General features: G+C 41.3%; 1 protein-coding gene across 3 annotated transcripts in view; it reads left to right on the plus strand.

Moving 5' to 3' along the window:
* The window catches only part of IYD (iodotyrosine deiodinase), a 50,062-nt gene extending 41,019 nt beyond the window's left edge, over nt 1–9,043 (plus strand). For all 3 annotated transcript variants that reach the window (XM_053592006.1, XM_053592007.1, XM_053592009.1), the window contains one exon: nt 8,628–9,043. In XM_053592006.1, the coding sequence (XP_053447981.1) occupies nt 8,628–8,810 (183 nt within the window). In that variant the 3' untranslated portion in view covers nt 8,811–9,043. The remainder of the gene's footprint in view (nt 1–8,627) is intronic.
* The last annotated feature ends 4,411 nt before the right edge of the window (nt 9,044–13,454 follow it).

Below are 13,454 nucleotides of genomic sequence, written 5' to 3' on the forward strand. Positions count from 1 at the left end.
TTAAAGATGCAATGGAAAGTATCAGCAACAGGTTAGACCATGCAGAAGAAAGAATTTCAGAGGTAGAAGACAAAGTTCTTGAGATAACTCAGACAGTAAAAGAGGCAGAAAAGAAGAGAGAGAAAGCAGAACATTCACTGTCAGAATTATGGGACTTTATGAAGCGTTCCAACACACGAGTTATAGGAATCCCAGAAGGGGAAGAAGAATGCCCCAGAGGAATGGAAGCCATACTAGAGAATATTATAAAAGAAAATTTCCCAAATATCACCAAAGATTCTGACACACTGCTTTCACAGGGATATCGGACCCCAGGTCTCCTCAACTCTAACCAAGCTACTCCAAGACACATTGTGATGAACCTGTCCAAAGTCAAGACAAAAGAAAAGACTCTGCAAGCTGCCAGGAGTAAGCGCCAGTTGACCTACAGGGGCAAATCCATCAGAGTGACCGCAGACTTCTCTAATGAAACTTTCCAAGCAAGAAGACAATGGTCATCTACCTTTAATCTACTTAAACAGAACAATTTCTAGCCCAGAATTCTGTACCCTCCTAAGCTAAGCTTAAAAATTGACAGAGAAATCAAATCATTTGTGGATATACAAACACTGAGGAAATTCGCCACAACAAGACCAGCTCTACAGGAAATACTTCAACCTGTTCTGCACACTGACCACCACAATGGATCAGCAGCAAAGTAAGAACTCAGAAATTAAAGGACAGAACCTAACCTCCACACTGATGCAAAAGATAAAACTAAGCAATGGACTCTCACAAAATAAGATGAATAGAATACTACCACACTTATCTCAATAAATGTTAATGGCCTGAATTCTCCACTAAAGAGACATGATTGGTTGACTGGATTAAAAAACACAAGCCATCCATTTGCTGTCTGCAAGAAACACACCTGGCTTCAAAAGACAAATTAAAGCTCTGAGTCAAGGGTTGGAAGACAATTTTTCAGGCAAATGGAATTCAGAAGAAAAGAGGAGTTGCAATCTTATTTTCAGATACATGTGGATTTAAAGCAACTAAAGTCAAAAAAGACAAAGATGGTCACTTTATATTGGTCAAGGGAAAAATACAACAAGAAGATGATTCAATTCTAAATATTTATGCACCCAATTTAAATGCTCCCAGATTCTTGAAACAGACCTTACTCAGTCTGAGCAATATGACATCTGATAACACCATAATAACAGGGGACTTTAACACTCCTCTTACAGAGCTGGACAGATCCTCTAAACAGAAATTAAACAAAGATATAAGAGATTTAAATGAGACCCTAGAACAACTGTGCTTGATAGACGCATATAGAACACTGCATCCCAAAGATAAAGAATATACATTCTTCTCATCACCCCAGGGAACATTCTCCAAAATTGATCATATCCTGGGACACAAAACAAATATCAACAGAATCAAAAGAATTGAAATTTTATCTTCTATCTTCTCAGACCATAAGGCACTAAAGGTGGAACTCAACTCTAACAAAAATGCTCGACCCCACCCAAAGGCATGGAAATTAAACAATCTTCTGTTGAATAACAGATGGGTGCAGGAAGAAATCAAACAGGAAATCACTAACTTCCTTCAGCATAACACCAATGAAGACACAAGCTACCAAAACCTGTGGGATACTGCAAAAGCAGTTTTGAGAGGAAAATTCATCGCTTTAGATGCCTACATTCGAAAAACAGAAAGAGAGCACATCAACAATTTCACAAGCCATCTTATGGATTTGGAAAAAGAAGAACAATCTAAGCCTAAACTCAGTAGAAGAAAAGAAATATCCAAAATCAAATCAGAGATCAATGAAATTGAAAAGAAAAGAATCCTTCAGAAAATTAATGAAACAAGGAGTTGGTTTTTTGAAAAAATAAATAAAATAGATAAACCATTGGCCAGACTAACTAGAAATAGAAAAGTAAAATCTCTAGTAATCTCAATCAGAAGTGATAAAGGGGAAATAACAACTGATCCCACAGAGATACAAGAGATCATCTCTGAATACTACCAGAAACTCTATGCCCAGAAATTTGACAATGTGAAGGAAATGGATCAATATTTGGAATCACACCCTCTCCCTAGACTTAGCCAGGAAGAGATAGAGCTCCTGAACAGACCAATTTCAAGCACTGAGATCAAAGAAACAATAAAAAATCTTCCAACCAAAAAATGCCCTGGTCCAGATGGCTTCACACCAGAATGCTATCAAACCTTCAAGGAAGAGCTTATTCCTGTACTTCAGAAATTATTCCAAAAAATTGAGGAAGAAGGAATCTTCCCCAACACATTCTATGAAGCAAACATCACCCTGATACCAAAACCAGGAAAAGACCCAAACAAAAAGGAGAATTTCAGACCAATCTCACTCATGAATATAGATGCAAAAATTCTCAACAAAATCCTAGCCAATAGATTACAGCTTATCATCAAAAAAGTCATTCATCATGATCAAGTAGGCTTCATCCCAGGGATGCAAGGCTGGTTTAACATACGCAAGTCCATAAACGTTATCCACCATATTAACAGAGGCAAAAATAAAGATCACATGATCCTCTCAATAGATGCAGAAAAAGCATTTGATAAAATCCAGCATCCTTTTCTAATTAGAACACTGAAGAGTATAGGCATAGGTGGCACATTTCTAAAACTGATTGAAGCTATCTATGACAAACCCACAGCTAGTATTTTACTGAATGGAGTAAAACTGAAAGCTTTTCCTCTTAGAACTGGAACCAGACAAGGTTGTCCTCTGTTACCTTTACTATTCAACATGGTGCTGGAAGTTCTAGCCAATACAATTAGGCAAGACAAGGAAATAAAGGGAATCCAAATGGGAGCAGAGGAGGTCAAACTCTCCCTCTTTGCTGATGACATGATCCTATACTTAGAGAATCCCAAAGACTCAACCACAAGACTCCTAGAAGTCATCAAAAAATACAGTAATATTTCAGGGTATAAAATCAATGTCCACAAGTCAGTAGCCTTTGTATACACCAATAACAGTCAATATGAGAAGCTAATTAAGGACACAACTCCCTTCACCATAGTTTCAAAGAAAATGAAATACCTAGGAATATACCTAATAAAGGAGGTGAAGGACCTCTATAAAGAAAATTTTGAAATCCTCAGAAAGGAAATAGCAGAGGATATTAACAAATGGAAGAACATACCATGCTCATGGATGGGAAGAATCAACATTGTTAAAATGTCTATACTTCCCAAAGCGATCTACCTATTCAATGCCATTCCTATCAAAATACCAACATCGTACTTTCAAGATTTGGAGAAAATGATTCTGAGTTTTGTATGGAACCGGAAAAAACCCATATAGCTAAGGCAGTTCTTAGTAATAAAAATAAAGCTGGGTGCATCAGCATACCAGATTTTAGTCTGTACTACAAAGCCATAGTAGTCAAGATAGCATGGTACTGGCACAAAAACAGAGACATAGACACTTAGAATCGAATTGAAAACCAAGAAATGAAACTAACATCTTACAAGCACCTAATCTTCGATAAATCAAACAAAAACATACCTTGGGGGAAAAACTCCCTATTCAATAAATGGTGTTGGGAGAACTGGATGTCTACATGTAAAAGACTGAAACTGGACCCACACCTTTCCCCACTCACAAAAATTGATTCAAAATGAATAAAGGACTTAAATTTAAGGCATGAAACAATAAAAAATCCTCAAGGAAAGCATAGGAAAAACACTGGAAGATATTGGCCTGGGGAAAGACTTCATGAAGAAGACTTGGCAATTGCAACAACAACAAAAATAAACAAATGGGACTTCATTAAACTGAAAAGCTTCTGTACAGCTAAGGACACAATAACCAAAGCAAAGAGACAACCTACACAATGGGAAAGGATATTTGCATATTTTCAATCAGACAAAAGCTTGATAACTAGGATCTATAGAGAACTCAAATTAATCCACATGAAAAAAGCCAACAATCCCATGTATCAATGGGCAAGAGACATGAATAGAACCTTCTCTAAAGATGACAGATGAATGGCTAACAAACACATGAAAAAATGTTCATCATCTCTATATATTAGAGAAATGCAAATCAAAACAACCCTGAGATATCATCTAACCCCAGTGAGAATGGCCCACATCACAAAATCTCAAAACTGCAGATGCTGGCGTGGATGTGGAGAGAAGGGAACACTTTTACACTGCTGGTGGGACTGCAAACTAGTACAACCTTTCTGGAAGGAAGTATGGAGAAACCTCAAAGCACCCAAGCTAGACCTCCCATTTGATCCTGCAATCCCATTACTGGGCATCTACCCAGAAGGAAAAAAATCCTTTTATCATAAGGACACTTGTACTAGACTGTTTATTGCAGCTCAATTTACAATCGCCAAAATGTGGAAACAGCCTAAATGCCCACCAACCCAGGAATGGATTAACAAGCTGTGGTATATGTATACCATGGAATACTATTCAGCCATTAAAAAAAATGGAGACTTTACATCCTTCGTATTAACCTGGATGGAAGTGGAAGACATTATTCTTAGTAAAGCATCACAAGAATGGAGAAGCATGAATCCTATGTACTCAATTTTGATATGAGGACAATTAATGACAATTAAGGTTATGGGGGGGGAGGAAAAGCAGAAAGAGGGAAGGAGGGAGGGGGTGGGGCTTTGGTGTGTATCACACTTTATGGGGGCAAGACATGATTGCAAGAGGGACTTTACCTAACAATTGCAATCAATGTAACCTGGCTTATTGTACCCTCAATGAATCCCCAACAATAAAAAAAAAAAAAAGAAAATGAGCCTACTGGTGGGATTATACTTGTGGTGCATCTTACAAGGGTACATGTGAAACTTAGTAAATGTAGAATGTAAATGTCTTAACACAATAACTAAGAAAATGCCAGGAAGGCTATGTTAACCAGTGTGATGAAAATGTGTCTAACCTTCTATAAAACCAGTGTATGGTGCCCCATGATCGCATTCATGTACACAGCTATGATTTAATTTAAAAAAAAAATGAGCCTACTCACTATCTGTAAGAAAAATGTGCGCGCTGAATACCACCTTGCAATCAAACTCATAGTTACGCCAAAGAAATGTTTTCAGATTATATGAAAAATCGTCCTGAAGGAGCTGGCAGTTGATTTCCTTCCTGAGTCTTTAATGTGATAAATAAAGGAATCACTAAACAGCGTCAGCCCTCAGGACACCCCCATCCGTGCTGGGGTCCTGGAAGAAGCTGTTTAACCTCGGAGAAAGCTCAGGGACTCTGCGCCTGCAAAGCCAGGTGTCGGTGTCTCACTTTGCTGTTGAGCTTGCTGCCCTGGCGTCCAAAGGCATGATTCTTTGGGTAGGTCGTGGTTTGGGAGGGAGAAGAGAAGAATCTTCACGGAGCCCCCACCCGGAACATGGTGAGCTGTGAGGCACACGTGACGCGTGGACTCCAGAGCTTCTTTCTGGTTTATTAGTAGCAATAACCAATGTAGAGATGAATCAAAGTATAGCATGATTGAAAAATCTGGAGAGGGAAGCTGGGGAGGCGTCTGGAAGCTATGCACTGTTTTTACTCAGATGTTTATTATTGGGAGGCTTGAAGAGAGGTTGATGGAGCCCCGTTGGTCACTGGGTCCCCTATCATTGGGCATTGGGCGTGAGGCTCTGCTTCCATTCTGTAGTTGTAGAAACCATGTGATTGTGCTCATTTAGAATAAAATAGGCAAGACTTTATATTAATATATTAATTACCAATATCTGGCAGCAAGCCTTTGTTATTTTAAAGTACTGATGAATGTAGTGATATTTTAAGATATCATTACAACTTCATAACAACTATAAAGTGATATGAAAATATCTGTGAATCTTATTGGTGACAAAGTCATAGATATTGCTGATACCACTGTGGTTTGTTGCCTGCATTTATAATGGAAGAAAATGCCAAATTTCAGTTAGATGTTCATGGATATCAAGATGCATTGCTTTTTCTGCCCAGATCCACAGACCTGCTGAATTCAATCCTCAGTCCTTTGGGGCTCTGAGGATTCCAGCTAAAAATTTCTGACCTATAATAAAACCAAAGCACTCACAGTAAGAGAGACTGAAAGATAAAATATTAATAGAAATCAGTTTAATAGTACTGAGAAGCATTGCTTAATATGTTCTGTGTATTCCTAAATTTCTACTCTGAAAAATATAAAGAATTCAGTATGGGGTAAGAACTATGACTTTAAAAATGACCAAAATATAAAATGACACCAAATTAAGCTGTAAATATTTCCTCAATGGAAAGTTCAAAATTCATCCATTTCAAATTTAAATACCATGTGAAGGTATGGTAAAGGAAGAGAAACGCCATAATAGAGATAATCTAAGCTGATGACAGAGGAAGTCAATAGATTTTTCAATCCATGTTTTCTTGAGAATAGACAGGCATTATAAAAGCTTTATGAATCAAAGTATAGCATGATGTAGTACAAGAGACCTTCAGCAAGAGCCCCTGTTAAGTCACTCCAGATCCATATAAATATAAATAATTATAGAGTCCTGTGCTACAGAATTACATTTCAGCCAGTGATGGACTGCGTATAAAATGATGGTCCCATGAGATTATAATGCAGCTGAAGTAACAGCACAATGCATTCGGCATGTGTGTGTGGAGGGGACACGGACAACTAACCTTCCGCACTCCTAGTCCGTATGAAAGTATAGCACAGGCAGTTATAGCAACGCACAGTAATAAACAACTGTGTTACTGTGTCTGCATTTACTCTACTATACGTTTTATCATTCTTTAGCATGTACGCCCTCTACTTACTAAAAAAAAAGTTAGTAAACAGCGTCAAGCAGGAAGCAGGAAGCAGGTCCTTCAGGAGGTGTTCCAGAAGAAGGCACTGCTGTCACAGGAGACGGCTGCTCCATGTGTGTTATGGCCCTGAAGACCTTCCCATGGGTCAAGATGTGCAGGCGGAAGACAGGGATATTGATAATCCTGACCCAGCGTAGGCCTAGGCTAATGTGTGTGTTGGTGTCTTAGTTTTTAACAAAAAAAGGTCTTAGGGGTGGCGCTTGTGGCTCAGTGAGTAGGGCACCAGCCCCATATACCGAGGGTGGCAGGTTCAAACCCAGCCCCAGCCAAACTGCAACAACAACAACAACAACAAAAAATAGCCGGGCGTTGTGGTGGGCGCCTGCAGTCCCAGCTGCTCGGGAGGCTGAGGAAGGAGAATCGCGGAAGCCAAGAGCTGGAGGTTGCTGTGAGTCCTGTGACATCATGGCATTCTACTGAGGGCAGTACAGTGAGACTCTGTCTCTACAAAAAAAAAAAAAGGTCTTAGAAGTAAAAGATTAAATAAAGTTAAGAATAGAAAAAAGCTTGTAGAATAAGGATATAAAGAAGAAATACATTTATGCAGCTGTGCAATATGTTTGGATTTTAAGCTAAATGTTATTACAAAAGAGTCAAAAAATGAAAAACAATTAAAAGGTCTATAAAGTAAAAAGTTACAGTAAGCTAAGGTTAATTTATTAGGAATAAAGAAACAGATTGTTTTTATAAATTTAGCGTAGCCCTGGGCGGCGCCTGTGACTCAAAGGAGTAGGCGCCGGCCCCATATACCGGAGGTGGTGGGTTCAAACCCGGCCCTGGCCAAAAACTGCAAAACAATTTAGTGTAGCCCAAGTGTACGGAGTTTGTAAGGTCTACAGCAGTGCATAGTAATGTCCAGGACTTCACATTCACTCACCACTCACTCACTGACGCACCCAGAGTGACTTCCAGTCTTGCAAGCCCTATTCACGGTCAGGGCCCTATATGGGTGGTCAGTTTTAATCTTTTCTACAGTATTTTTACTGTACCTTTTCTATGCTTAGAAACACAAATACTTACCATTGTGTTATGATCACCTGCAGTCTTCAGTAGAGTGACATGCTGTACAGGTGTGTAGCCAAAGAGCAATAAGCTAGACCACAGAGGTGTGTAGTAGGCTGTACCATCTGGGTCTGTACACTGTGTTCACACAATGAAGAAATCACCTATTGACATATTTCTTAGAACATATTCCCACTGTTAACTGACACACGACTATATACACACACCTATACATATATAGAGGTTCAAATGCCAATATTATAAATACTGATTTACAACCTATAGATTCCAGTCAGATGGAATTCAGGAAAGAATATTTAGTAAAAAAAAAAAAAATTATAGTAGAATTTGGGCTTGGATGCTGCTTTGGTGGACTGCTTTTGTCAACTGGGCCTTGTGCCAGGATGCAGGACTGACCCCTTAGCCTAAAGGCTCTCCCTGTTGTTTCTGCCATTGTTGGTGTAGTTGGGTTCCCCCAGTTTCTCTCCATAAAATAACCCTTCCTATTTTTTAAGCATCAATGAAAAATAAGACTAGTATTTTTCTGCTTCTAGAAAATTCCCACCACTTGGTTTAAAAGAAGTCAGGGGTTGGGGCGATCATGGCTCCCTGTGCCTGAGCTAGCAGCCTCTTTGCTGCCCAACTTCTGAGAAATGATGACGAGCAAGTGTGTGCTAAGGATGAAGGTCCCCGGCTGGAGGCAGAGTTCTGATGTTGTCTGCTGGCTCTGCAAGGTTCCCTGGTCTCTTCTGTTTCAGAATGCAGGACTGGTGACTGTCACTACCACTCCTCTCAACTGTGGTCCTCGTCTGAGGTTACTCTTGGGCCGCCCTGCACATGAAAAGCTGCTGATGCTGCTGCCCGTGGGATACCCCAGCAAAGATGCCACAGTGCCTGACCTCAAACGGAAACCTCTGGAGCAGATAATGGTGACAGTGTAGGCAGGAGCCCCTCGGGGAGCTGTGCGAGGACAGCGTCCAGGCTCCTCTCTGTGGCTCTGCCTGCTCCTCTCGGGTTCCTTGGCTGCTCTCCCTGGGTGTGGGGTTCCCCTGCGCTCTCCTTCCTGGGGTTGCCATCCTGTGTGTCAAGAAACCTTCCACACTCTCCCGTACTCGGAGTCTAGGAAATCCCGTTCCTTACCCACTTTGGAAATGCATTGACACGTTATAAAGAACATGCCCTGATCTTTATGTTTTTAAAATTATTCTGGAAGATCACGGCTGGCTTTTTTCTTTTATTTTTTAAAAACTCATATAGAGGAAGGACTCAACAGAAAATTTAATGTAGTTCTAAGAATGCAGCAATGTGATGACTCTTGAATTTCAATTCAGACTCACCAAATGGCTTCTTGCCCTCTGATTTCTGGAAGCTTTTAGACAAAGGATGTGCATTGGGTATATAATCTTTAGCTGAACTTCTGCCAGTTTTAAGAAAGTAACAGGGCCTGCTTGGGTAGCCTGGGTCTGGCTGGCGGGCAGTCGCACTGTCTAGCAGTATGTTGGAGCTGGCTTGTAGCAGTTGGTGGAAGCTGTTAAATACGGTGCAACTCCCATAGTTGACCACCTCCTACTCTGACCACCTCCTTCAGTTGACCTAATTTTCATAGACTGGACGTGCACCACACGTACATATCAGTGCAGTAGGCCTCGTTCCTTATGCTGACCATTTCCATATGTTGACTAGTTTGTTACAATCCCTTAGACGGTCAACTTACAGGAGTTCTGTTGTATTTGAGAATTTTGCAAGCCAGTTGGTTTAAGTATTAAACATTTATAGCCTGAAATTGTCCATTATGGGGGTGGGGTGGGGATGTTTACACTGCAGCAATCAGAAACTTCTACAGTTAGGGCTTGCTTCCTTAAAGAGACAGTTTACACATGACTGTGTCTCCCTCCTTTTCTACTCTGCCCATGAAACACACTTTTGGCTTTTCTCCAAAAGCTGTACATGACAGTATAGCTGTTGGGACGGACGGGGTCACAGGTGCCATTGACTTCTTCCTTCCAGGGTGTCAACCCACAGGCACATTCTTACAGGTCAGGTAATTTCTCATCAAGCAACTCTGCTCACCTCTTGATCCCCTTCCTCTGTCCCTTTTTTCTTCTATTTTTTTCTCCTTCATTTCCCTTAAGAAAAATCTCTCTTGCCTTTTTTCATTCCATTTGTGAGTCACACAATACAAGAAAAGCCTTTGGTATTATCGACAAGAGCAGGAACTGGTGACACCCCTGTATCAGAGCAAGAGAAGGCCTTTCTTTGCCCTAATTAGACATTACACAAACAGCTTCTGAGGGCCACTGAAATACCCAGAAGTCTCTTTTGGAATCCCCTAAATCGTCTATCCATGCCTTTGTTTTTTGTAAACATTCTTTTCTCTAAGTCTACACATTTTAATAAATACAAACTGTCTTACATTTTATTTCTATTATTTTTTTTGTACAAAAAAAAAAAAGCCAACATCAGTATTGTGATAGGTATTTGTCCCTAACTTTTTTATTGTAAATGAGTGTTGTTTTAGCTGCACTGTGGCTTTATTATTTATGTGGGCTGGAGTGGGAGCCTAACCTCTGCACATTATATGGTTTCGTAGGAAAAAGATACTCTGAGTTTCAAATAACAGAATGATAAACACTTTGGCATTGCAGAGTAAGGAAATTGAAGTTGTATTTATAAACTTCTCTATTTTTTATGTATAAAAACTGAGCCCAGGGAATTCTTTGCAAGTATTTTATTTTGCCCTACTAGGGAGGGTTGAGGTGGAGAAGAGATCCTTGCTGCTTCCTTAGAGGAGTTAGACCCCCCAAAATGTACATTTTACATAAAATAAGGGAAATCTTAGAAGAGAAAAAGAGAGTGAAGGAAGCATCAATTGTGCAGATGTCCCTGGTAGGTGGCAGAATGTCTGATTCTGTCCTGTCTCTCATTGTTACCTGTAAAGTAAACATGTAATTCATAATTAGCATAGCATTGAACAGGCATTAGTTTCAGGAGCTAGATAGAGTTATAATTTGTATGTCCTTCTTTATGGGAGGCCAACAAGGAATTTTCTTAATGAATGATCTCTGGCGTCAGTTCTTCACAGCTGCCTGTGGCCTTTACTTTCTCTTTTGCATAAAAAGTTGAGAGGGCCACCTGAGACTTTGATTTCCCTTTTATGCTTATAAACAACAGACATTTATTTTTCACAGTTCTGGAGATTGGAAGTTCAAGATCAGGGTGCCAGCCTGGTTGGGTTTTGGTGAAGACCCTCTTCCAGGTTGTAGACTGCTGACTTATTGTGTTCTCATGTAGTGGAAAGAGAGTCATAGAGCTCTCTGAGGTCCCTTTTACAAGGGCACTAACTCATTCATGAGGGTTCCACCCTCATGGCCTAATTACCAGATAATGAAAAGATTGCATCACTGCAAGGAAGAATAATTGAGAAACTTGAAAATGGTTTCTATCTTACTGATAGGACTCACTTGAAGAGTTAGTCCACTCCACTTTTCCAAGAAGGAATTTTTAATTGAAGGCTGTGTTAGCCAGGGTAGACTAGAGCTGTGGTCTTCAAACTCCACAGCCTCCCAGTCACCCGGGCGGGGGTGGGGGAGCAGGTGTGTGTGGAAGGACACAGGGCTGCCCTGCACCCTCAGAGTGTGTGATTCAATAGGCCTGGCTGGTGCTCAAATAAGCCATTTCTAACAGATCCTTTCAGAGCCTCATAAGGCAGTGGCAGTCCAATGCTGCAGTGATCTGACATGAAAAGAGTTTATTTTGGCCAGGTACAGTCCCCTGCAGGCCCAGGCAACCTTCCAAACAATTGTTCCACCTGGGATGACTCAGCAATCCTGCAGCCACAGTAGCCAGGTGGCTGTCTCCTTCCCGGGACACACTGCAGGGGCCCATCCCAGTGACATACACACGCTGACTGTGTGACTTCCTCAGTCTCACAGACTAGAACAAATCCTGTGGCCTCACCAGGAAGTGAGGCAAGGTCATCCTCGCCTGCCTAGAAGGGGAGGGGGCCCAGATGTGAGTAGGCACTGGATGGACATCTCTTCACCAAAACAAGGAGCTCTGAATTTGGGAAATACTGTATTTTGCCATGCATAATGCACTCCCATGTTTTTGACCCAAACTTTCAGGAAAAAAAAAACAACTTTCCAAGGGATTTTCCAATGACTTTTGAAAAAATATCAGCTGGATTGCTAGTTCCTGCCTAAAGTGTATAAATGGAAATACATCACCCTTCATTGGCCAAAATTGCTTTAATTGCAAGTTCTTTGTAAGTTTAACAAAACTATTACCATAGTCCAGGGTATTATTGTGCATACAGAAATCATTATTGATTTCTAGAGTTACACTTTTAACCCATAAGCATAAATAAATAATTAAAAACATTTACACCTACAGATATGAAATGAGTACTACCCATGTATACTTATTTTTCCCCTCAAAAATTTAGGCAAAAAAAAGTGTATTATATATAGCAAAATATGGTAAAACTTTTATAACCAAAAAAAAAAAAAAAAAAAAGGAAAAAGAAGAAAGAAGGAAAGTTGAAGCAATTGGTGAAATCCGAGTCATCTGAGGGCCCCAGGAAGGCTTCCTAGGGGAGGTGACACTTTGATCAAGTCCTGTTTGGAGGATTAAATGCTAGCTCATTTGTGATCCATGAAAGGGATTCGCACTGAATAGCCCTGTCCATGGTGTCTGAGCTGGTGTGGGCCAGACACACACTCCCACGTGCAGACAGGAGTTGCAGTTCCAGAAGCTTCCTCAGCAGGTGCCGGTCTGAACCCAAGAGTGAAGGCCTAGAGGTGCCACAGTGGCAGGAGGAGCTCAGCAGGACGGAAGTGGCAGGGGAAGCGGCTACTCTGCTGATCCAGCGGACGCTACCCCTGCAAAGCCCAGAGATCCTGTGCGGCTTTAATTAAAATGCAAAGAAGGAAGTGCAAAGAGGCCTTCCCCAACTCCCCACCCATCCTTGTGAGGGCAGCCCTGGAGATTCCTTTGAGCCAAGAAGAAGGGCCGAAGTGGGATAGCACAGATGTCTGCACAAGCTCGGAATCTGCTGGTTTGAGGTCTTCGGTTTGTGTTTAGCCTGGCCTTCCTTTCTAGTTGATTTGCATTGGGTTTTCATCCCACACTGTCTTGGATCCAGCCTGAAATGTATAAATGACTTAGCCAGCAAGCAAACAGCAGGGCCACCAAAGGGATGAAAAGGAAAACCCCCAAAGTGGGGTTGAAGAAGGGCAGTTGGAGAAATGGGCGGGGGGGGGGAGGAAAGGACAGGAGGGCAGGAGGCAGAGAGAAGCTGGGCCAGGAGCTCCCATAGACCATGGTGCTGCCCCTCACCCTGAGCACCAGCTTAGCCAGCTTACATGCTTGGAGGGCGAGAGAAGCGAGACCAAGCATGTGTACAGAAATAACGCAAAGAGAACAAACTCACCGCTCTGCCTGGGGGGGCCTGCCCATCACTGGGACAGTCTGCTCCCCTCGTTCATCATGTGCCCTCAGTTCCCCTGCTTGTACCCCCTGCTCAGACCCGTATACCACCCCATGCCCTTCTCCCCATCTTCCCACCCTTTAAGCCCAACTTTATG

The sequence above is a fragment of the Nycticebus coucang genome, chromosome 5 (genome assembly GCF_027406575.1).
Source record: "Nycticebus coucang isolate mNycCou1 chromosome 5, mNycCou1.pri, whole genome shotgun sequence".
Taxonomy (NCBI): domain Eukaryota; kingdom Metazoa; phylum Chordata; class Mammalia; order Primates; family Lorisidae; genus Nycticebus; species Nycticebus coucang.